Source organism: Protopterus annectens, chromosome 3.part0 (assembly GCF_019279795.1).
Source record: "Protopterus annectens isolate FY-2018-M chromosome 3.part0, PAN1.0, whole genome shotgun sequence".
NCBI lineage: Eukaryota > Metazoa > Chordata > Ceratodontiformes > Protopteridae > Protopterus > Protopterus annectens.
In genome coordinates, this window is record NC_056731.1 from 798,671,794 (window position 1) to 798,698,264 (window position 26,471).

Here is a 26,471-nt window from a genome sequence, read left to right on the forward strand (position 1 = left end):
CCAAATTACCACAGCCAAGGTGTACACTGCTATGTGGCTATCCCTGCCTCAGTATTACCAACATATTAAGTAAACGGGTGGAGGGAATAAAATCCTTCACTGAAGGTGTGGAAGTCTTTATCCCAAAGAAAAACATTTCTAGGAGGTCTGTAAGAGAGCTAGCTCAGAACAGTTTATTCATGAAAATAAAACTCACACTCCTGTCCTCAACATGTATACCCTAGGCACCTTTGGGGACAAGATCCATTACAAGAAAAATGGGCATGTTTTTTGACAATATTGTAAAGCTTTATGTTGAACTGTTGACTGATTTTTTGAGAGCTATGGGCCATGATTTAATTAAGTTGAAAGACATAAAATAATAAAATGTTTACAGCTGGGTTACTGTAGATGTGTCATATTGATGCACAACTATAGACTACGGGCTTCTGAGCATTATATGTTCTCTGCACATAAAACTAGCTATGCCCATGAACTGTTATATTTTTATCACATATAACTGTTTCTTTGTGGTATACATAAATATCTTTTTTTTCTTCTCTACAGCCAATGAGAGAGCATTTTTGGACTCGTCTGATGAGTTCATGTATAATCACTGGGGTTTTGCTGATGGCAACATAGACTTCAGGACAACCCTAACACAAAATTAAATGTAAGAATGAGTGTGGCAACCTATTTATAGAATAAACAGTAGACATTTAAAATGTTGGGACTCAAAATGCTGACTCCTAGAATGTGGAGAATGAATGACCTAAAATCCAGACTTACATATACTAAGTCAGAGATTGCCATTTTCCAGAATATTCCCTTTTCTCCAAGGTATGGACATCTCTGAGTTGGTTTATACAGGTTCAGGGAGTGTTGGGACTTGTCTTCACATCAGGGGGTGCAGTGGGCTTGCCCTCTGCAAAAAAAAAAAAAGTTTAAAAGATAAGCACAGTGCTATATATACACTTTTCCCGTTATGATCTTGTTTTTTTCAGTATTTTAAGATTTGACGTTGTGAGCTCTGAGATTTCAATAGGGAGCAGGAATAAGCATAAAGGTCAGTAGTTTATTGCAGGCAATATAGTTGCAAAACTGCAATGATACCACTCACCATCCTCTTAAAGAATTACCCCTTAGCTTCATGCAAAACTTTGAAAGTTAACAATAAAACAAACCTAATCTCTTTTTAGTTCAGATAAGATAATGCTTGAATGAATAGCAAAAAAAAAAAAAAAAACTAAATTAACCAACTATGGCCAGTAATTCTACAACACTGACACTAAGTAATAAAATCTTAGATTTTGAAAGAGATATCAGTAAACAAGATGAATGGGTGAAAGAGGAAATGAATTTTTTCTGTTTAATTGTATAGGTTCATAGGTTCATAGGTTTATACTAGGCTATCTGCCCTAAGGCATTTATAAGCCTAGCCCAAATTTTTGTGGCTTACGCCACCCCTTATATGAAAAAATACTGTGCCCATTAGTTTGTTGTGCCTCTGTCCAGCAGTGACATGTATTTTTTGGGGGGTTAATGTGCTAAGTTAAGTGATGTGTTGATTTACCTGATTTGTTCTAATTTTGTTTGTTTCTGTGAATCACATATGAGAGATTCTCTAGTTTTTAGGTTTGTGGTAATTTAGAGAGTCTGGGATAAAGTTCTACTTGAAGTTTGTGGTTCTGTGTTGCTATGTACTGACCAGGCTTACTAGGTTTCCGTTTGGGGATTGTAATAAAATGTGTCATCACTAAATATTCTTAAGACTGCCTTTTCTGTATCTGAATAAATTTACCAACAGAAGCTTACTTAAGTACTTATTTAACCAATACTGTTATTTCCAATTATACATTCAAAATGTTTTAATTACTATGAGATCAAGCATGTTCTAAACAAATCTGATAAACACATACGTTATCAAATATTTTCCTTCCAGATGAATGGCTGCATCTCAGTTTCATTTTATTACTAATTTTCAAAATCAAATGTACAATAAACAAAATAACATTTCTCATCATTGCATTATTTTCTATTTTTAGGCTGTCTATGTAACTTCTACACTCCCATATTTGGTGCTTACTATTTTCCTGATTCGTGGATTAACCCTGAAAGGATCTGTCGATGGAATAATATATCTCTTCACACCAGACGTAAGTGCTTTCTCAGTAATGGCTAAACACCTCTGGTTCTGTTCTTTCAAATCTATTGCTGAAGCTTCTGTTTATTGTTCTCCTTTAGTATCTGAATTTTAATGCAAGAGAGCATTTTCATGTGCTCCCAAGGAACTACTGATTCTATAGAAACCACGTAGGTTTGTAGGTTCATAGGTGTGTGGTAGGCTAACAACCACTGGAGTCTTTTTAATCCTAGCCATGCATCCTAAATCCCTGACAAGTTCTGGTACCATTGGTAAAGCTTTTCACACTGTACAACTCCAATAACACCACATTTATTTTTTTTTCCTAAGAGGTAGTACAAATACAGAAAATATCAAAGGACTGGACTGCAATAAAAAACAATTTCAGTTGTTAGGGAAATACTCTGTCTCCCTTGAATCTCATTGAAAATTTTTAGGATGCTACAGAGAATCAGAAAGCACACAGCTGTGCACATATTTTTCTGGCCAGCAGTTTTACTTGGCATGGCAAAATGCTTCTTGTGTTTTATTTAATCAGTTTTGATAAAATATATTCATAATACAGTTATATGATCTGTTCTTATTGTACCATAAAACAGGATGTGGTTGTTGGAAATTAAGGTATCATATAATTGTGTAATACATATGATGATCTGATTCTGGTTAAGCTTGATTTAATCACAATAGCATTGTCCACCATGAGGTTGAAAATTAAACATGGTTTAATTTATCTTGACATATTGTTATTATTGAATATTTTACCCTTAATTTGTAATGTAACTTAAAATGCTGTCCCTGGTTGGGAGTATGCTTAATCCTCTCCATCAGTTAGGATTAATCTTTTTTTTTTCTGGAAGTTTCCATAACTCAGGGATGGATGTGCATCCATGATGATGTACACCATGATGTCACAGGTCGACATAATAAGTTCATTCATTTATGTGTGCCCATATTTCTTTTTTTTTTTTTTTGGCTCACACAGTTTGAATCTTTTTCCTTGCTTTCATTGGTGAAAAGCTTCAAGGTCATGCAGTATGTCTTATTTCAAAAAGAAAGACAACAATTTATTAACAAGGAAAGCTAATGTAAAATTGTTATCCAGGGTGATAGTGTTATTCTTCTACAGGATAGCAATGCCAAAGGAAATACTCATTGATTAAGGATCTCCCTTTATGTACAGAATAATACATCAGTTGTGTCAGTGCTTTAAAGTCAAGCAACTAAAACCTCAGCATATCATCCTTAGATGGATGAATTAGTGAAGCATTTTAATCAAACATGAAATCCATGCTAAGAAAAAATTATTGTGGAAGATGCAAAAACTAGGACCAGTTAACATCTTACCCCATATTTGTCATTAGGTAAGTGTTACAAGCCTTGGCTTGGCTTAGTCAGGTCCTTTTGAGTAATTATACAGTGGGTAGCTTTGTGGACTATTAGATGTTTCCAAAAAAACTTGGAAAGAAGAACAAACCCCATTTAAAAGTGCCATGTAATACTGCACCAGCTTGCAAGACAGAGTGAAACTTGTGATATGGATACAGGAATACAGTGAACTAACTCAAGGTACAGAGGAGCATAAACCAGAAATGCAAGGTTTGGGGAATTTATAGCTGGGAAAATATGTTGGTTTGAACTGCTCAGGGAACACCAAACTGTTGGCTAACTATCAGGGTCTATTTGAAGTAATAAAGAAAATAAATGCAAACTAGAGTTACTCAGATAGGAAGACCAGCACAGATAGTGAAACCATAATATATATTTATGGGACTTGGGCATTTGGTTGAAATGTTCAGTGGTCGACATCTGTTTAATTGGCTACATTTGGTCAACCTATGCAGATGATTAGCAGGTGTGCAAGACTGACAATCCCCAGGAAGGAGACTGTGTGATCTTGGAGTTAGTGTGTATATATATATATATATATATATATATATATATATATATATATATATATATATAATTATCAGGGGCTGTGGGTGGATGGAAAAAAACAATGTTTTTTTTTTTTTCTTTGGTTGAGGACAGCTGTATGCTCCAAGATTCTATGTTAGTTTGGTGTTGTTATAGGTGGAGGGGGATGCTATTTACATGTGCATTGTAGTTTTCGATGTTATGATACACACTTTCAGTGTTCTGAGTTTTCGCTGTTTTGGGTTTATAGTGTTTTGGGGCTTTGATGTTATGGTCTCAATGTTTTGAAGTTCAATGTTCTGAGATTTAAATTTTTTTGAAATACACCTGTGTGTGCGTTGGGGTGGGAACAGTAAATGAACTAGTGTTTTCACAGCATTACAAGAGTTTGGAAACTTAATCACTGATAAACCAGTGTATACCTAACTGGTGGAACACTATTTAGATAAAGGGACCCAATGGCCAATTAAAAGAGCAGAGTTAACTAATAAAGTAAAAAGATGTCAGATGGAAATCTTATGCTAAGCATAAACAAGGTTTTCCAAAGCAAGGATCTGAGTGATTTAAATATGAAAACAGCACTTTCTCAACAAGCTACATTCCTTGAGCATTTCTCAAGAAAATTTTGTAGTGGTCAAGAAGGGGGAAAATAATAGAGATTTATATGTGATTTAAATGTGAATAGTTGTGTATTTCATCAAATATGCAGATTGTATAACTACTTTCTCTTAATAGTATAGAATTAATTACTGTACTATGAAATTGTTTACCGTTGCCTTGTACACTGTTCCCTTGACAAGCTTAAGTACCCCACCATGGGATATAACTGAATTGCAGCAGATTGATTTAAAAAGAAAGAAAGAATCTATTTGTGTTTGAAATCTGTCTAACCTCTGTTGAGTGTACTGAATAGTGTTGCTGCTGCTGTACTTTTCCTTTGTTTTACCTGAGAATATTACTTGGACTTGAAAACCCACTCTAACCTCCACGCAGTATAGAGAGCCAGAGCTGCTACTGCCATTTACTTTTTGTTTGCCTGGAACTGATATAGATTTTGGGAATTGTAACTTACAGTGAAAGTTTGGATCATAGACTTGTTGTACTTTATTTTCATTCTGAGGCTTCAGTTATTTAAAAAAAGTAATTAGAAATAATATCAACATATATATTTAAAGTTTTTTTTTTTTTGCTGTCATATCATATGACATTTTTATTTCTTTTCCCTGTTCAATTGCAATGCTGTCTTGTATGTATTTTCAGAGCTTTGTAAAAGTTAAAAGTTTAAGTTCATTCTTAAAAATTTGTTATGTGCTAACTTATTTTGCTAGTGAAGAGTTTCCCCACATTGGTGTGACTGTTAGTATCCACACTTGCTGAAGGGAGACTGATCATCTGCTCACTAACTTAGATCTCGGTGTCAGGTTCGTAATCTGATTGTTTAAAGCATACTCTGAATACAGGAAAGGGGTACTGTCACTGAACAGGTATCAGTAACCCCCTTCTGGAAAATATTGTGAATACGTGTACATGCAAAACAATTCATTAAGTTTCAGTCACCATTGGCAAGTTTACACTAGAAGGCATTGGGATCAGTCTGTGATAAATATATCTATATCCATATCTATATATATATATATATATATATATATATATATATATATATATATATATATATATATAAATATGTATATACACACATACACATATATGAAGGGATTATTATATCAAGTAGGAAGAAATGTAGGTTTAGGATAGCCTGTCAGTTAGTACATTGGATTAAGACTCCTTGCTGTTAATTAGCTGCTTCTTACAGCCCAGAGTATGTCATTAATTCCTTCCACTTCCATTTACCTAATGTGTGACTCTTGTCGTTGTGTCTTTTGGCTTTTCCTGGTTAGGGGTCGCCACAGTGGAACTCCGGTCCACTAATGATTGGCAGTAGATTTTTACGTGCCGAGTTGCCAGCTCTGACGCACAACCTTCAACAAAGGTATGCCCATTCACGCATGTCTCCACACAGAAGATGCTCTAGCTGAGAATCGAACAGGACAACATCTTACTGTGAGGCGACGTGCCGAGTTGCCAGCTCTGATGCACAACCTTCAACAAAGGTATGCCCATTCACGCATGTCTCCACACAGAAGATGCTCTAGCTGAGAATCGAACAGGACAACATCTTACTGTGAGGCGACAATGCTACCGCAGCACCACCACCGCAGTATAATGTGTGACTCTAAGCAAATCATTTAACCAGACAAAGCTTCTTGGTCACCCCTCAAAAAAGAATATATGTGCCTAGTATCTGTATCCAGTTAATAAAATGCCGTTTTACTTTTGGGATTACAGTGTTCATAGATTATACTTAAAATACATCAAGATAATATATTCCACTTGTCAGATTTGTTATAAAATTAATTTAGAACTTACTTGCAGGCCTGAAAGAGAGGTAAAAACAAAAGCAAAAAAGAAGGAGAAGAAACTATGGATCATGTTTTCTTATTAGGTCAGTGTCTTAAAGTTTTTTGGATATACCTGTATGGCAGATGAGGTAAAAACTTAGACTGTTTTGTATATATATCTCACTTTGTTTTAAAATTAATTTTATTATTGGTAATTTTAATATTACTCTAATCTTTAAATAAGATATTTATTTAGTTATTTATTTTGAATTTGTTTACTGTGGAAATCCAACTGGCTACAGGAAAAAAAAAAAACTTTCGGCGGAAGCCTGGGAAGAAAAGCTCAAGAAATTGTCACTAATACAAAACTTTAAAAAAATTACAATAGTACAAAGAAAGAAAATTAGCAATAGTACAAACTCTGTAAGAACAGTACTTACAATAGATAAACACTGATAATAGTAAAGAAATGGTAGACAGTTTAAAAGATGTAATATCACAGAATACAATTGACAGTGTAAAGGATGCATTACAGAATACAATTGACATTGTATGCAGGTTTTTTTAATGGAGGCATAGATATAATTGAAAGTTCGTAATGCTGAATGTATTTTACACTGGCAAAAATGATTGAAACTCATTTGATCAATTCTGCCGGTTTTAAGTCTTTGCAAGATCATGGACTGTGGGGATCGAGGAATTTGCTCTTCCCCCACTGTAGCGAAATCTTGGAGAGAATTGTCTCGGGGCATGTAGTTGACATTGAGAGGTTTGTGGCAGTTAGCTAAGTGTGGTAGTATGAAGCGATATGTGAGTTGTATTAGTTGGACAAATTTGGTGCCTATTTATTAGAAATAGTTGAGAATGAATCTTATGTTTGTTATGAGAATTCTAAGTGCTGGATTTGTTTGTATTGATGGGTAGTCTAGTTATTTGTGTAGCTATTGGTGTAAGAAAAACAAGCTAAGGGAGTATGGGGTATTGCAGTGGTAAAAGTGGGCAGGAAGGAGGTTAAATAAATGGAGTGGGTTCGGTGGAGACAGGTTGAGTGAAGAGCAAAAGAGGGGGATGATGTAATAAAGTGTAATATGAGTGTAACTTGAGGTGGAATCTGGAATGGTATGGAGTGATATGAAGTTATAGAGGTGGAAGGAATTAAGCTTAGTATAAGATGAAATGGAGTGGTAGGTGAGCATACTGAGTTAAGCAGAACAAGGACAAATGGAACAGGTTCGGCCCTGCTGGAGTCAAGCACTGAAGAAATCACTTTATAGAGCTTGGAAACTGACAAGTTTATCTATCTACTACCTCAGCTTTGGAAGGCAATTCAAAGCGAGTGGCAGGGGTAAAATGGTCAGGAAGGGCACCATAGAATTGTGCATTTTTCAAAGTCATGTCACTATTTTAAGTATTTACTGCAATGTAATAAAAAGATATTTGTTGAAACTTTGGAATTTTTGTTATAGTAACACCAATAAATTATTTGCATTTAGTGTGACTTAAAATGATAGCTAAAAGAAAAGAAAAAAACACCTGCAAAAGTTACTAGTATTTAATTTAAGGAAAATCTGTTTTGTTCTGACCAAAATGCCATGTATTTCTCATATACATCAAACCAGACAATAAAAAATCTTTAAAAATGTTTCATCCAACAAATGTTGTGCACTGAAAATCATCTTGCAGCAACCAAATGGAAGTGCATATTAGGCCCTCCCTCACAACATATTGATAAATTATTTATTGCCCTCTGCAATGCTTAAAGGTATGGAATTTATAAATTCATCTCAGTGAGTCATAAATATAGTGGAAAATTCTGCATAAGACCTAACTGGAGGAATTGCACAATAAACATATTATTAAACCAAAAGAAAACAGAAGAGCAATGAATGTCTCCAAATTTTACCTGTGCCAAAGCAACAAGACCGAGGTCATCTCCATCAAAAATCAAAAGAATCAAAGCTTCGTGACATGTAAAACTTGTCTTTAAGATAAATGACAATAATAAGGCATTCTATACCCACGTCCAAAACAGAAGAGAAAGAAACAAGAATGTAGTACATTAGAACAAACTGGTATCACCATAACAGAGCCAACAAATCTAGCTAATACACTAGACTAGATATTTAGAAAAAAATCAAGACACATAGGGGATGAGGTTAAGGCTGGATACTTCGTGCCATTGCCAGAGGATCTGAATGCATGATAGACATAATGCACTATAAAAGATGAAGTGCTGTCACTATATTTGAGCCAGATTGTTATTGCTATACAAACACCAATGTCTTTAGGGATAAGAAGGTACACAAGGTCAGATATTTTGTTTTTTTGGGCTTCTAGCATTCAGCATTGCAACCTTGATGTTATCCAAGTTAGAATTTGTTACATTGGGGTGTACATCAGGTGAAGTCTGCCTAGAATGGCACTAAGGAGGTAGCACGAATTACAGCCAGTATGCAAAAGCCAAGGGGTGAGACATGTGGGCCATCCCTAGCAAAGCAGGGGGTGCTGTTGTCCATTTCTGCCCATTCCAACACAAAAGGGATCCCCATAGAATGACACCAGCTTACTTGACAATTATTCAAGCCAATTATTTCATCCTTGAATGTTGGCATCATTCTTGGTGATTGTAGAATGCTGCTTTATGCCAGGACCTTGCCTTCTTTGGAGGCATGAGCAGGGAACAACAATGTCTCTCTGCCTCTCCCACAGGGTGGATTGCTTAAGACTATTCACCTCCACTCCATGACTAACTAAATTGTCATACTCTTATCTGGGGATAGGGCTGGGACCAAAAGGCATTAGTGGCAGCCTCAATTCTTGCACCAGAAAGGCAGCTAAAGTCTGTTCTTCGCCAACCTGATGAGTGCTGCATCTTTGCATCTTACAATGAAGTCAGCAATGACCTCAAGAGATTTCAGGAATTTGTTGAAGGTTATGGATTTAAGGATACAGACTTGCAGTACAGATGACTCCCAGCTGCAGAAGACTTGGGTGCAAATGTGGATGTGGTGTTAGTGTTTTGGCTATGTGGCAGAATAACAGTTATAGGAAGTCTAAGAGTCCTAGGAGTTTTACCCAATGATTTCTTTACTTCCTCATCATATGCAGGAGTGGTCTTACACTGCTGTGATAACGTAGTACCGCTGTGATACTGCTTTGCTGAAACAAAGAGACGATCCTCTAATTTAGATAAATAAGCACATCTCTCATACTTGGACTCAGTATGCATTAGAAGAAGTGCGCTGTCAGTAAATGTGAGGCAGTTGTAACACTGGCTCAGAAAGCTCATTAGAAGCAGGCTGGCTAAGGCTGATGCTAAAGCAGTCTAGCATTCCATAATGAGAGGCTATGCTTTTTGGGTAAGCGTCTCAGAATAACATTAGGGGGCCATTTTTTTTAGGTTAATTAGTAACATGAATAACAGCTAAGATAATTTAAACACAGTTTAGATCCAAAGTCAGTGCAGAACAGTGATGCCTGAGGGCATGCAATGTAAATGTGCTTAGTAACAAAAACAAGGTGTTCCAATTTTAAGCAAGGTTTTGTCTAAGGCTATTTAGTTATACATGTGGTTATCTGTATACTTATATTAAGCTTAATTCCTCCCATCTCCATATCCTCAAATCACTCCTTACTATTCCATATCCCACCTCAAGTCATGCTTGACCAGTTAGCATAATGGTTAAGGTCTTCACCTCCCATGCATAAGGTAAAGGTTCAATCCTGACTTTTGACCAATGCCAGTTTGGAGTTTGCATGTTCTCCTTGTGCCTCTGTGTGGTTCCTCTCACCTCTGAAAAACATGCTGAGTGTTTCCCTCTCAAACTCATCAATGAATGGAGCTGTGGGGAACAGCACAGAATCTATATGGTACTCTATAGGGGAAGAGTTGTACAGACCAACTGCTTTGGGCATCTACTGTGGTGTGCAGTATCCTCAAGATAGGAGAACATGGACAGAGACTGCATGCTATGACAGGGCTAGCCACTTGATGATGTAAAATATGTTTCTAGGTGATTTGGTCATCTGTGGCTACTCAGTATTCAGGGTCTATGCAAAACAATGGGAGGATGAATTAATATGATTAGCCTAAGAAGAGTACTATCACAAAATGATATCTTCTGTTTAACTCAAGGGCTGTACAGCTTAAGCCACTGGCTTTAAAAATATAATAGAAACAGGGTGGGTCTATACTGTAGCAGAGTTACAGGCAGTTCAGGGTAGTTTTCTCAGGAGCATCTTGGAATGTTAGAAATAAAAATACTAGTGGAACAGTTGTAAGTTTTATCCCTGCACTCATACAAAACATTTGTTTTGATTCACCTAATACATGCAGTATCAAAAGATCTGTGAAACCAAAAGTTTTTTATATATTACTTACTGAAGTTATGCATAACAATGGACATACTTTTCTGTTAGCATTTATGTTGTGCATTTGCACAACAGCTCCACCATGGAGAAGTAAACCAGATGTTTAAGTAAATATTTAACTATTCAGTTTTACCTAGCTTTTTTTTAACTATTCAGTAACTGATATTTACTCAGCCAGTATGTATAGCCCACTGTATCTAGTTTTATTCAGTCTAGTGACTACTACTAACAGTATTTATATCTAGTTTTATTCAGTCTAGTGACTACTACTAACAGTATTTATATCTAGTTTTATTCAGTCTAGTGACTACTACTAACAGTATTTATATCTAGTTTTATTCAGTCTAGTGACTACTACTAACAGTATTTATATCTAGTTTTATTCAGTCTAGTGACTACTACTAACAGTATTTATATCTAGTTTTATTCAGTCTAGTGACTACTACTAACAGTATTTATATCTAGTTTTATTCAGTCTAGCGACTACTACTAACAGTATTTATATCTAGTTTTATTCAGTCTAGCGACTACTACTAACAGTATTTATATCTAGTTTTATTCAGTCTAGCGACTACTACTAACAGTATTTATATCTAGTTTTATTCAGTCTAGCGACTACTACTAACAGTATTTATATCTAGTTTTATTCAGTCTAGCGACTACTACTAACAGTATTTATATCTAGTTTTATTCAGTCTAGTGACTACTACTAACAGTATTTATATCTAGTTTTATTCAGTCTAGTGACTACTACTAACAGTATTTATATCTAGTTTTATTCAGTCTAGTGACTACTACTAACAGTATTTATATCTAGTTTTATTCAGTCTAGTGACTACTACTAACAGTATTTATATCTAGTTTTATTCAGTCTAGTGACTACTACTAACAGTATTTATATCTAGTTTTATTCAGTCTAGTGACTACTACTAACAGTATTTATATCTAGTTTTATTCAGTCTAGTGACTACTACTAACAGTATTTATATCTAGTTTTATTCAGTCTAGTGACTACTACTAACAGTATTTATATCTAGTTTTATTCAGTCTAGTGACTACTACTAACAGTATTTATATCTAGTTTTATTCAGTCTAGTGACTACTACTAACAGTATTTATATCTAGTTTTATTCAGTCTAGTGACTACTACTAACAGTATTTATATCTAGTTTTATTCAGTCTAGTGACTACTACTAACAGTATTTATATCTAGTTTTATTCAGTCTAGTGACTACTACTAACAGTATTTATATCTAGTTTTATTCAGTCTAGTGACTACTACTAACAGTATTTATATCTAGTTTTATTCAGTCTAGTGACTACTACTAACAGTATTTACTAATCACTATCGTTTACATAAAGTTTAGATCTCCAACTAGTGAAATCTAATTGCATGCCACTGAACTGATGTTATGTTATCCAATTTGTGAATAATATCACCGATACATTGATTGAAACATATCACTGGTGATCAGTCCACAACACTAGTAAAGAAACAAACAATAAATAAATATGTCAGATAAAAGGAACAGAAGCATATTTACCTACATCTGTTTTTGTTACTATTACAGACTTTGAGAGGTGTTTTTGAAAACTGGATCACATTCAGGCAGATCCTTTGCTTCCTTGTAGCAATAGTATTAATCATTACTCATACTCCATTGAATATGTGGACAATGCTTATCAAAATGTTAATTTAGTGCATTAATTTTCATAGCTCTCAACTGTCCCATTTTTCACAGAATGCCCAGATTTTTACTTCATATTTTCAGTCTGTTCCTCACAAAATGTGTGGTTTTCTGTCAAATTATTTGTGAAGTCTCTAAATAATAACAAACATTTTAGTTTCAGTCTTCACACCATTTAGAAAATACATGATAATACAACATATGCTATTCTAACAACTTTCTAAGTTTATAACAGTAGTATTTAAAACTTGTTCCTATTTCTGGGCCTTTGTTCCCCCATTATTTTTAGCTTTGTCCAGATTTCTTACACTTAGAGGATGAGAGGTATGTTCAGTTTATGTGATAAACAATTTTATTTATAGACTTCATACTACAGTTATAGAAAGTACATATCTACGTATGATTACTTTTTCACAAGAACAATGCATGATCTAGCTTTGAGAGAGCATTGTGAAAACTCAGGTGAACTATTATGGCCCTGAGAGTGACACACAAGGTGTGGATGTATGCTGTTACTAAAAAGCTAACAAGGAAACAACAAAATCATTCAATGTCTGATAACACCGTCAACAATTTACTGTTAAAACAAGCATTATGCTGAATGGTCTTATATCTGTCACTTTTCAGTGTAACATTCCAGTGTTCATTGTAACTTTTTCTAATTTGTCCTTGGCAGTAAGTCTGTTTTGATTATTCTGATACCTTTTTTCAAAAGATTATGTTTGATCTCCATGCTTAAAAATTGTTCGATTAATTGGTTAGTTGATTGATATTATTTAGTGATGTTCCCAGTCCTATAAAACTGTATTGAATTTTGGCCTATATACGTGTGTGTGTGTGTGTGTGTGTGTGTGTGTGTGTGTGTGTGTGTGTGTGTGTGTGTGTGTGTGTGTGTATATATATATATATATATATATATATATATATATATATATATATATATATATACATATGGGTCTACTGCTTTACATCGAAAATACACTTCTTCGAAATAGAGCAATAGACCTTACACATCAGCAGAAATCCACTTAAATAAAAGTGCACTTTCGCTGAAGTCTAGTTCCCTGGGCTACAAAAAAAAGAAAACATTAAAACATGTTTTTGCAGGGGGGCAAGCCCCCCTGCACCCCCAGCCCCCCACACCCCCCTACTTAAATATACCAACTCTGAGATTGCACTACAGCAGGAAAAAGGGAATATTCCCATTCCGCGCTGTAGTGTGACTGCCAAAGTCAATGTTCGAAGTTTCACTACTTCGAACAAGTGGACTCGGTGAAGTGGGGTTCAAAGTAGTGAAACTTTGAACATATTGACAGATCCCATATATATATATATATATATATATATATATATTTTTTTTTTTTTTTTTTTTTTTTTTTTTTGCTTAGTAACGTAGTAGTGAGGGAATTTGGTGTTGGATGCTAACTGTGCCCTCACCAGTGTTTGAAAGGTGTATTTATGACATGCTGGCTGGCTTTGTTTGTATAAAAGTAATGTACTACACTGAACTGTATTTGTCTTTGTTCCATTAATTGTATTATGATGTATTAACCACATTAAGTAAACATTTAAGGGGTTACAATCATATCACCAAAAATCTGAACTACAAAAAAAATAGACATGCTGCTTAGGTCATGTACCACTGACTATGGAGCAAAACGTTCTTGCAAAATTTTTAAACAAAATAATCTATTTAGGTTGCAGAGTTGGCAAACCCAGTGACTTGGCTAGATGCAGGAGCTCAAGTTTTCTACTCATTTTCCCTGGCCTTTGGTGGACTTATTTCCTTCTCAAGTTACAACTCAGTTCAGTAAGTAGCCAAATGTTTTCTTTTGACTGTTGTTAGCTAAAGGTCTTTTATCACTTTGAAAATCTGAGTACTAAAAATACCAATAATGTTTATTGTGTATATGTCATTTTAAATATATGAACCACATTTAGCCAGATGTGATGCCAGCATTACTCTGCAAAACAACAGAGTGTGTGTATATCTGCAGCTGAGTTGCCTGCTTCAACACACTGCTTCCTCCAGTTATGTTACAACTGGTAAAGGGACTACTTAGTGTGTGGTGTTAGAAGATAGTAGACATGTACAAAAGTAGGTAGGTTGGCTGCTTGCATGCAGAAAATGCTGACAATGCTACCAGTATTAAGAATTGAAGGGAAACAAATTGCCAGAGGAATAACAATCTTACATAATAAGAATCTATCTGCAGCTGCTGTGTGTGTGTGTGTGTGTGTGTGTGTGTGTGTGTGTGTGTGTGTGTGTGTGTGTGTGTGTATGCATGTGTGCGTGTGTGTGTATGCATGTGTATGTGTGTGTGTGTGTGTGTGTGTGTGTGTGTGTGTGTGTGTGTGTGTGTGTGTGTGTGTGTGTATGTGTGTGTGAGAGAGAGAGAGAGAGAGAGAGAGAGAGAGAGAGAGAGCATGCACAGCACACATTTGATTGTTGGGAAATTGCATTCTTGATTTTTCAGTGAGGATATGAAGCATGCAATCAGTAGCTCAGCTACGTGCATTATACTTTATGTATAATGTCCTTTGAGAAACAAGTAGTGAGCATGTAAAACATTTGTTAAAAGAAGATGAATTTTACAGTACTTACAGATGTATCAAAACAAGTTGTTACTAGAAGTAGAAAAAAAATCTTGAAAATATGTTCTGATAAAACTAAAACTAATGCCTTTTGGGTTTTCCTGGTTAGGGGTTGCCACAGCAGAACTCTGGTCCTCTAATGATTGGCAGTGGATTTTTACAGTGCTGAGGTGCCAGCCCAACACCCAACCTTCAAAGAAGGCACACCCATCCACATACGCTCCAACCTGCACATCATTTTAAACATCGCTCGATGACAAGGAGGATATGCACACTCCACACAGAAGGCACTTCATCTGAGAATCGAACTGGAGAACCTCTTGCTGTGAGGCAACAATGCTAACCACTGCACCACCGCGGCACTTGTATGTTCTGATAAAACTAATGGAAGAAAATGTTAGGAAACTGGAAGGAGGCTGCCAGTAAAACATTAAGTAACAATAAGACATAAGTCAAGATGAACAAGGGTAGAAAGAAGAAGTAGTTAGGGACACCTGGTGGTCCAGGAAAACTGTATTATATTGTCAAGAAAACAAATCCTGTAGTGGATTCCAGTTTGTTATATATTCACTTAGGAGTGATAGTCGCAGTAGGTGGAGCTCAATAAGTGGCACTGTGACAGACTGCAAAATGTAAACACATGGTTGTGTCTAAATGTCAGCTTTGTAATCTCCATCATAGGAACACTGCATAAAATGGGTGTTAGTAATGGAGGAATCTGCAAGGTGCAATTACAACATGCCAGTCCAGTCTCTTAGCAGAAGCAGACAGAAAGAAAGCACTGTGGAAAAAGCAGACACTGGCCAAAACCTGGCAATGTAATGCACTTGTCTCAACTGATAGAGTCAGAAAGCACTCTGAAAGCATCTGGAAATCCTACCAGTCCTACCACTGTAGAAACTGTTAAGGATGTAAATGCCTTAAATAAATATGATATTACAGAGGTTCCTGAAACAGAAATTAGAAAATAAAAGGATATAATTACGTAACACTTCTGGGGTCAATAACATGAAGACAGCACTTTTTATTTTTATTTAAAAAATGTCTAGCAGAATGCAACCATTTATAATAACCTAAGTGGTAAAACAAATGGTGTGTTCTGAGAACACAAGGTTAACATGAGTTATGCCCTGCCTGCAATGGTTCTGTATAATGATTTAGAAACGCTAACAATACAGTAATGCTACGTGACACTGGCAGGATCATTCTGTAATAATGCAGGAGGCATAATAAGAATTTGTAATCAGGTGACCTAGTTATTACCTTTTCCTGCTCAAGATGTACAAAATCTAATTTCCTGTAGAATCCACATCCCATCCCAAATGTGGTCAGAATTCCTCCACAAAACAAAGGAGTGTGTGTTTCAGCAGCTGAGTTACCTGTTTCAAGACATTGCTTCCTCCACTTGCTTTACAGCTGGTAAAGGGACTACGTAGTGTGTGGTGTTAGAAGATGCTAGAAGCGTACAATAGCAGGTAGGCAGTAACATGCCAACATTTCTGGCAATAACACAGGTATTAAGAACTTGAAGGGAGAAAAACTGCCAGAGGAATAAAAGATTCATATAATACACATCGATTCCAGCCTGGTGAAACTCTAACGTTTGCAGATATAGCTATTTAGGAAATGTTTAATTTATATACATGCCAATGTATCCAAATGAAATCTTTCTTAAATATTTACGTAGTAGCGACATGCTTATTGTCTCTCCATATTCTAATTATCTGAATTTGTTATGTGTTATTCTGAAATGGGGACTGCCAGGCTGCCAATGAAATATAGTCACCATATTCATAGCAATGAATGAAGGTATAATGGGCAAATTGCAGTAACAGCCAGTGGAAAGGAGGACAAAGAGACATTCTTGAGGATTTCTGTAATTGTAAAGCTCTAGTACATTGTCAGTTAGTGTCTGAGGAATTATACTCCTTATAACAACTATAAGAAAGTAAGGAGGAGGAAACGGAACAATAAGAAAAGAAAAGAAAATATGAAATAATTAAAAAATGTAGAAAGAAACAGTTGAAGCATATACATCCACAGAACAAGGACAACGGATGAGGATTAGGAACAGATTGGAGTAAAACAGAGGAGAAAGTCAAGCAACTGATGCATAGTGCTGTATAAATAAGAATAAAATGAAAAAAAAATACTCTGTAGATAATAGATAGCTGAGGACTTAAATATGTATTAATTGTGCACTGATCAAGAGGTGTGCCACAAATAGTTTTACAAAAAGAATGATTTGCCTTAGCAGCATAAATGTGCATAAGAAAAAAAGGTTTCCATGTGTGTGTGTGTTTGTGTGTTAATATAATTTGGATTAATTTACAATTAAGTTTACCATATAATCGAATAGCTAATATTTGCATTGGCATGTTGCTAGTGCATTTGTTATTGGTAACACAGTATAATCTGCAAATAATGAAATGTTGCAGCTGATTTTAGATATGGATACCATGTATACTATGATTATGTCTTAACTTAGTTACTAAAATTTCATTCATTAAGGTAAAGATAATTTTCTGTTACCTTTGCCCATTCATAGTCAATAAATACAATCCATTAATTTCATGTGTAGAAAATAGACATCTTAATGGGTGATATTATGAAAGTAAAGGTCATTTATACAGTTTTCCATATAAAAGAGGCTGGTAATTTAAGTGGTGATAAACAGGTACAGAAGAAAGTATTTATTTTTCAGACATTGGGCTATATTATGTAGAGAAGCTTAATAATGCATTGTTTACCATTCATGACTTGATGAAACTAAAGGAGTTTCAGCTCCCTATCGAAATGGTGGCACTTGAAATGATGTGTGTCAACAAGCCAACAGAAAAGGCTGAAAACCCAGGAAAAGAGTGAATCTTGAAGACTGCTCTTCTCCTCTAAACTCTGAGATTGCTGGGAAAAAGGGAATATTCTGGGAAGTGGCCATCTTGGAATTAGTATATGTAAGTGTGCTTTTTTGGCCATTCAGACTCCATGTTTCAGGACTCACTGTAGTGGGTTCTGACATTTCAAATGGGTACTGGAGTTTTTGTATGCACCTTTTTTACTCAGAGATGTGTTACCTGGATATCTGTACTATTTACAGTGCCACCCTTGGTAAACTGCACTAAAAGGAGGGTCCAGATAAAATAATCTACAAACTGAATCCCGAATATGATTATTTCAAAGAGTGAGTCTTTTCCAGAACAGGAATAGCAGGGTCCACCCTTTCTTCCTAACCTAGCCTATAATGTTGCTTACTTATAAGCAACAGGTGATTGCATGATCCACATAGCCTTGCCAGGCTTACCCTGGAAAAGTTGCACGGACCTTTTATACAACCTCAGCACCTACAAAGAGGTGGGTGGGATCAGGTGTGTTGCCAATCAAGTGTGGGCAGGAGCAGGATGGATTATGATGGACTAATCCCTGAAAACAGAAATTGATGTATGGAAATGGGGACTGTAAGGTTAAAAACTGCCAACAAAATATAGTTGCCATTACCTCTGCACTCATTGCTGGTAATGAAGTCTGACTTCTTGGCTGGAATGGTCTGCCTCCTTCCTATTTTGGTATTTTAAATCAAGAGAGGCCTTTTGTGATTGTAGGGATACTCACAAGACCCTGTCTGAATACCATACAGGTGGATTTTCCCAGAAGTAGAGAGGGTTACCTTAATGCAATAGTGAACTGCAAGAAGTAAAACTCTTTATGCTTTTTTATGCATTGCCCCTATCAGCTATTCAACATATCTGATTTTCTTGGCGACTGAAGGAGTAATGCTGGAGTTGTTCTACTGGTAAACTTCAGTTATCATGTAAAGAATGATGGGGATACCTGTAGGATAACGACTGATGTGAACCCTGAGGGTAACCCTTAATGGACTAGTCACCATTCTGAACAGAAGACTCTTAATAAGTGTATTTAGTACTAAGGCAACTTAGGCCAAAGTTTGATAATTGACTTTGTAGTCATGTCATCAGACATAAGGCTGTATGTTCTGGACCATTGTATCATCAGATGTGCATACTTGTCAGCAGAATTCTACTTAAATTAAGTTCTAGCAGAAAGCTTAGAAACAGCCCTGGGATCCCAAACATGTAGTGTGCTTTCCTGGGGATACCTATCAATGCTTCTGACTGGGCTAAATGTACTTCTAGCATGCAGAAATGTTTCCACTCTATAGAGTGGATGCTGGGGCCATGCAGTCTGAATGGTTCCTTTTCAAGACATCAGTAGATGAAACAGTGGCAAGCGCCTGTTGCCAAACATGGTCAGTGCTTGGCATGGTGCTAACCCAGGAGCCACTGGCACTTGCCATCAGAAAGTGAAGTAAACAAATAAAAGAAAGTGGATTTGCATGTGGTGCCAAAAGACATGACCTACATATGACACTGAGAGGTACTGAAAGGCTAGGAAGGCAACAGCTTTGGCAATTACTGAAGAAAAAGCCCACTTGTTGGAGAAGTCTGGCAAAGTGATAAACAGTCATTTTCAGGTGACTCAATGAAGTTCTGAAAAACTACCAGATGGCATTGAATGCAGAGTGCCATGAAGTTGCCAAGGGTATTTTCAACAAGAATAAAGAAACAATGACTTATTTTGGGAACCTTTGGAAAAATATGATGACCTCCTGAACTTGCTGAACATTTCCTCCTTTGAACAGGAAGTCACAGTAGCAATTGGTGTTGGATCCATTTCTTTACTGAAGTCACTGTGGTAATTAATCAGTTCTCAGGGATTACGCATCTGAAATAAATAAGATTCATGCTCAATGAGCTTTTACACTATTTGGTTGAAGATAGAGGCAGTACCTCGGCATTAGGTGACTGAGGTGGACGTCCACATTTTCAAAAAGGAAGCAGGAGGGAAACTTCTTGTTCTACAAGTAATATGCACATGAAAGTGACTAAGTTTTGGTTGTTTGGGAATAATATAAATGAAAGGAAAAGTGGCAATATGTATATACATATATATATATATATATATATATGTATAGGTTTACCATCAAAATTTTAAAAGACAGTTACACGAACATTGGAAGGTCAAAGGTCACTCTTCCAAGGTTTCATAACATTGACTTTTAAATGTTTGAATCCACAACAGTGAATGCACACTAGCATTCACTGTTGTGGATCTGTTGTTTTGAATGGAGATCACACTATAGTGGGTATCTGGAAATTTACCCTTTCCTTCACCGTAGTGCGATCTCAGAGTTTGTATATATAAGTAGCAGGGGATGTGGAGGGCACAGCCCCACCACATGGGGGTTACAGGGGGGCAAAAAAAGAAAACGGCTTTCTTGGCATCCAGTAAGGTTATTGTCTAGGGACTGCTGCTAGTTTAGCTAGTGAAGACAAACATTGTCATATCTACCAAAAAGCAATATCTCAGCTACCTAATCTGGGGCAACCATATTCAAGCCTTAGCGTTAGAACCTTGATCTGTTTTGTTTTCTTTCCATCTGGTAAGTGATATAAAATTTTTCCCCAGTTTCTAGAGAACAACAATAGCAACTTTCCGCATTTAGCATGGATCATGCCTCTAACTACCCTATAATTATAGACTGACACTATATGTGACGCAAGGTGTTTATGGAAACCTTATAATTCTGCCCTTAGCCCATCTGGCTTCAGATGTTTGTTGCGAGGGGCATTTTAGTAACCAAATGATTTTGTGACATGACCAAAGTTAGCAACAGTGCTACTTTGTAAAATTCCAAAACTGACAGGGTGCTACCTTGAAGACAGAGCTCCTTTGGTTGCTTATTTGGGCAACATGCCAAAGTCATATACACAAGCAAAATAGGAGAAGTGGCCCACTATTTTATGCAAATGACACACCAGCCTCCTTACTGTAACTGCCCACAAGCCAAATGTACTGTACCCCTTTTCATGAGGGTATAAAACATCGGACAGTATTTTTGCACAGTACTTTATAAGAGCACCTGATCTTTCAAATGGTAGAAGTTCCAGTTTCTGCTTGACTGCCTTTTGATATCTCATTAATTTGGGTTTGTAACCTGGGTGGGAGGGATGAGACTTAAACAATCCAAAGCCCAGGGAAAGCTTCATTCTTTTTTTTCTTTTTACCTTATCCACCATTGTAAAATGCTTCACAGTTAAATGCTGGAATTTCCCTCTGACTGCATTTATCAGGGACAACCAGTTACTACTGGCACATACCACAAAGAGCAGCCCTTCACATTCTAGGAGGTCATGCACGTTTCTACCAGCTTATGACTGCTGAAGGCAATGAAACATCTGCTAGAACACATCCTTGTGTAAAGTAAGCCATTAGCCCCCCATTTTACCACAGAGACATTTGATTCGTCATCGTGTGTGGGTATTCTGTGGTTTCAGTAATCATGGCCAATGGATGATTTGACAAAGAGAAAGAATCAAGCCTTGACAGTGCGCCATGTTGTGTAGCTCTTCATTTTACTCGTTTACACCCAGATTTCATAAAACCTGGGTTAACCAGCCCCAAAACTTTTCAAAAGACCCGAAAATCCTTTGCTTCCCTATTATTTCTGATCCCAGATACAGGGCTTCTGTCTACCTTAAGTCCTATAGTGATAACAGGATATGGTTTGACTGAAGCCTTTTGACACTGTCATGGCCCCTAAGACTTTTGGGTTATACTTGCTTACATCATTGAAAGGGATACCAATCATGCTCTTATACCATCTACATTTAGTAGAAATATGCCTTTTACATACCGAAAGAACTGCCTACTAGTGCCCACCAGCAATGATTTCCTATAGAAAACAGCTTCAGGTAACCAATGGTCAAGGAATTTCTCCTCAAGCTCCTATAGGACGGTGGTATATCATCAATTACATTTTAAATTACAGCTGAACTGAGATATTTATGATACTTGTTGGGATTAGGTCTTACAGATTAGCAGTATATTAGCAGTATATACACAGCATAGCCAGGTACTGTTATGATTTTTAGATTTTTGAGTGAATATTAGGTGTTAATTTACCCAGCACAGTTTTTCTTGGGGTGTGTAACAGTTTAATAATCAGTTAGTGGGGCGAGCATCTGTCTAGGATGTAAAGGATGTTGGGGGCAGCCTTAAGGTGACTGTTGGACAGTAGATAAGGCAGCTCTAACCAGTTAAGGGATGAAGTACAGGACAATGATAGGTTTTTTAATGTGGTTACTTGTAGACTATGCAGTTTTATTATATCATTCCTTCAGTTTGGCTAGCTGAGAGGATTGTACCTTAGCCAGCATCGATGAGGCAGTGGGAGGCATATATTGTGATTAGCAGAGAATTAACAAATTTATGTAAAAAAATATGAAGCTGATTTATGATGTCTAAGGCAATTTCAACTTGTTTAATACACAGAAGTGTTCATGTTTAAAATGAAAATGTATCCTTTAGTTCCTAAGCCTTAACTAATGAAAAACATATTTATTCTCTCATAGCAACAACTGTGAACAGGATGCTGTTATCATTTCAATTATAAATGGCTTAACTTCTGTTTATGCTGCTACTGTAATTTATACCATCATTGGATTCCGTGCCACAGAGAGATATGATGAATGCTTTGATGCGTAAGTAGTGGATTTCTTTTTTCATTTGTTTGATTTACAGCATATTATAAACTGCACCACAAAAATCAGGACTTATCTTCTGCATATCCTGTATGCCCACACAATCTCCATAGCAATTTGCTTTGTGAATATGGCAGTTAGAGCAGAGTGTTAAAACTGTATACTATAGTTCCTTTGGTACAGGATAGGACTCCCTCGGCCTTCATTTACCTAGTGTGTAACCTTGAGAAAGTCACTTAACCAGACATTGCTTTCAACTCCCACTTGAAAAAGGACTGTGTCCAGTGGTCCTACCTTCTGCCCAATGGGTATTATTATGAGACAGCCATATTGTTTGTAAAACAAAAATAACTGATTCCTGCTATGATGAAACTTTTATTCAAAAATTATGTTTATTAAAATAGCCTGTATATGCCATGGATACTTAGTCAATAGGCTACTGTTACCACCATGTACTGGTCTTGCAGTTTTTTTTTGTTTGTTTGTTTTTTTTTTTTTTTTAAGTAAAGTATATAAGAGCAGTGGGCAAGGTTTCCTGCATGAAAGTCTGTGGAGTAAGCTTTCAATGTACAAAAGAATGCATTTTTTTGGTTGTTTTTAATACCCTGTTCATTTATGTGGATTGTGCATTCCATGTTTTGTTTACAAATGGTATCTGCCACATTGTATTTAAAAAAAAAACAATATCCTAAATCCATTGTGTGCTCTATCAAAAGTGATAAGAGCCTTTTAAGGAAAAGTATCAGCTTTAGGTCTATGTACAACAATTATACAAAGCATTGCATTTAAGTGAAAGGATTATACTAACTCAGAGGGAGTTAATCCTCTTTGTTAGCCTAAAAGTTTGTAAACTCCCTGTTAATCTTGTCTCTGGTGGGTGGCCATAATCCCCTGCATTTAACTTGTTGCAGGTACTGGTGCTATTGAGCAGTTTCAAACAATGAAAGCCTGTAGCTGTATATTGAACAAAAGTGCTTTGCTTCAAATGTTTCTAACTTATTTTCTGTTGTGCAGTCATTGTCTGGCTTCCCATTATACCTTTTTATTATCATGCATTGCTTAATATTATTGAAGTGTCAACAGTCTCTTTGAATTTAATTTTGATTTTCTTTTCCTGCTTACGTTTAATGTACATACGTCCATTTCCTCTGTAAGCTCTTTTATTTACATATTTGTTTCATTTGCTCTACAAACATCCATATCTTTTCCTAAAGTTTAATCTGCTGCAGTAAGTACTTTGCTTCCACAGTCCATTTTTATGACACAGAGTTCTAACATGGTCTCAGATTCACATTCTTCAACTGTATCTTAACTCAGTTAAATATGCATCTGTTATTTTTTGTGGCCCTTGATTACTGGTTAAAATGCATGACAAATATTTGGCAAGTTCTTAAGATCTTCTATTACATCATAACCATCACTTAGAAATTACGTCACATCTTGTAGCCTGTCCAACTCTTTTTGTCTCTTGTATTGTTCATACTGAAGACTATGCTGTTACACTGCCTGCCTATCCAGCTGTGGTAATAACTGCCTTCCATATCACCATCTGCCACCTTTGACATCCTCTTCATCAACTCTACCTCCCCAAGTAACCTTCTTAGCCCTGGCAAACTTTATAGCCTTAAGTATAAGCAGCTGACTGAAAAAATAAGAACGTTTCTCATTTTGTTTACCCCTGCAACTACAATCTTATCTCAAATCATCTAAATAACATAAGAAGTTGGCCTCTGTAGCTGTTTGGTGATAGACACCACAACCCAAAACACATGATAGGCAGTCTAACACTCAATTACCTTAATAATATACATTAGTTTAATGCATCTGTCCTAAAATAAATTATATTGATGTCAGTAGTAATAATATAGAAAATGTAATAGGCTAAGTAAGATGGGTACATCAGAATAAATCAGATACAACCATGTCTGAAATTGAGTTAAGATTGTGAATTTGGACCACTGGGATATGGTAGGTATAGTCAGGAAAGAATGCATAAAGGTACTGGTAGTAGCACAATCATGTATGGAAATAACATACAGGATTCCCATAGTCTGCAACAAATTCCAACCACTAGAAACTTGGATATTATGATTGTTTCATTCACGGTTAACAAGGCCAAATACCTTACAATAAGCTGTAGATAAGTGCTGACATATTCACCTAGTGATACAGCAGAGGAAATGCTTTCCTTGGTACAGCTAATATTAAAAATGAATCAGTCATGCTAGGAACTCTAAGTTGTAACTGGACCAGAGCAGACAGCAGGTATATCACCCATCCATCCAGCCATCCAGCCATGTCTTTGAGTAAGTTTAACTCACTCATAATGTTACTAGAAATGATAATGCATATAAAAATGAAAGTACAATAATTCATGCAGTTGTATCCATGTCCAGGAATATCATCACAGAGAAAAACATACCAGACTGCATAAATAATTATCATCCCATCTGATATCTGGCCATAATGTAAAATCAAAAAGTAACATTGCCACATATTGTTCAGAAAATTGTTATTCCAACTCAATCAAATTCATTACTCCAAGATCATCTGCTCTACACTTCGATTACATAGCAATGTGTTGGTAGAGCAGTTTACTGTTTCAGCACTTTCTTTCCAGTTCACTGAGTAAACAATCTTGTCTTGAATGACTATAGATATAACATTTCCTATGATTAAAATAGACCATGCATCAAAAAAAGTTACATTGAGACAAAAACTAGCTAACAATACTGCCTATAAGGTGTTTCATAATAAGGTTAAGATTTTTTTTCTTAAAACTCGTGATGTTTTGCCATAACATCATATATTAACACAATTTTCATGCTTTACTTGCAGGATTACAAATAAATTATGCTTTACTGTACCATTAAAGAAGAAGAAGAAACAATATGCATTCTAAAAATATTAAAGGCCTGAATAAATCTGTATCACCAATGTAGTAATTAAACTTTTATCAAGTGACATCTTTCATAGTTTTGTATTATAGTATATATTATTTTTTAAGTTTTTGACTGAATTAAGAAATTTACAACGCTTCAAAGAAAAGTTGAACCATTCCTTGTAAAACATGGATTATCTTTCTTTTCAGCTGTAGTTTATGTAATATCTAATCAACATGTTAAACATAAAGGCTGTCTAGTTCATACATGTAAAACATTGACTGACAGGCAAGCATTAAAAAAAAAAAAAAGATTTTCAGTCTTCCTTACCAGCAATAAATGTTAGACTAATATTTTTTTAATAATTTTATCCCATAAGAATTAAGGAGACAAAGCAAAGTGACAGAGTCTATACACTGTCCATGTATCTTAAAGTGTTCATACCTGACATTTTCTAGAAGCATTGTGGCTTTTCAAGTTTGGATAGGTGTTTGGAGATGTATGTGGCAAACAACATTGTATCGTATTATAGGCCAGATAAAGGAAGAATAGAGGGGGAAGAAAACATCTTTAAATCTGGAGGATATACTTTTCATAATTAGTTGAGCAATATAAAATAATTTCCATACTATGGTTGCTTTATGTTGGTCAAAGGATAAAATCCGTAATAACAGCATAATCTTTAAGAGAGATAAAATGTATGTAAAAAGGAGAGGGTTGTTTTATTCACAAGAAAATGATATGCCACATTTTCCCCTTTGAATTTAAGCTCATGATCAGTACAATAAGTGCTGCTAAAGTTCAGTCCTTCTTGTGCAAACAACAGAGTGTGTAAAAGCATTGGGTCTGCAGTCATCATCAAACATGGTTAATTAAAAACCACTGACATCAGCCTTGACATCAGCAAAGTAAACATTGAAGAAGGGTAGGGGGTTCCCTCT

General features: G+C 35.9%; 1 protein-coding gene across 1 annotated transcript in view; it reads left to right on the forward strand.

The window, feature by feature from the left end:
• Positions 1-26,471, forward strand: part of SLC6A19 (solute carrier family 6 member 19) — a 251,135-nt gene that overhangs the window by 162,424 nt on the left and 62,240 nt on the right. The window contains exons 5-7 of the mRNA XM_044066125.1: positions 2,025-2,135; positions 14,192-14,304; positions 22,520-22,648. Of these exons, the coding sequence (XP_043922060.1) occupies positions 2,025-2,135; positions 14,192-14,304; positions 22,520-22,648 (353 nt within the window). The remainder of the gene's footprint in view (positions 1-2,024; positions 2,136-14,191; positions 14,305-22,519; positions 22,649-26,471) is intronic.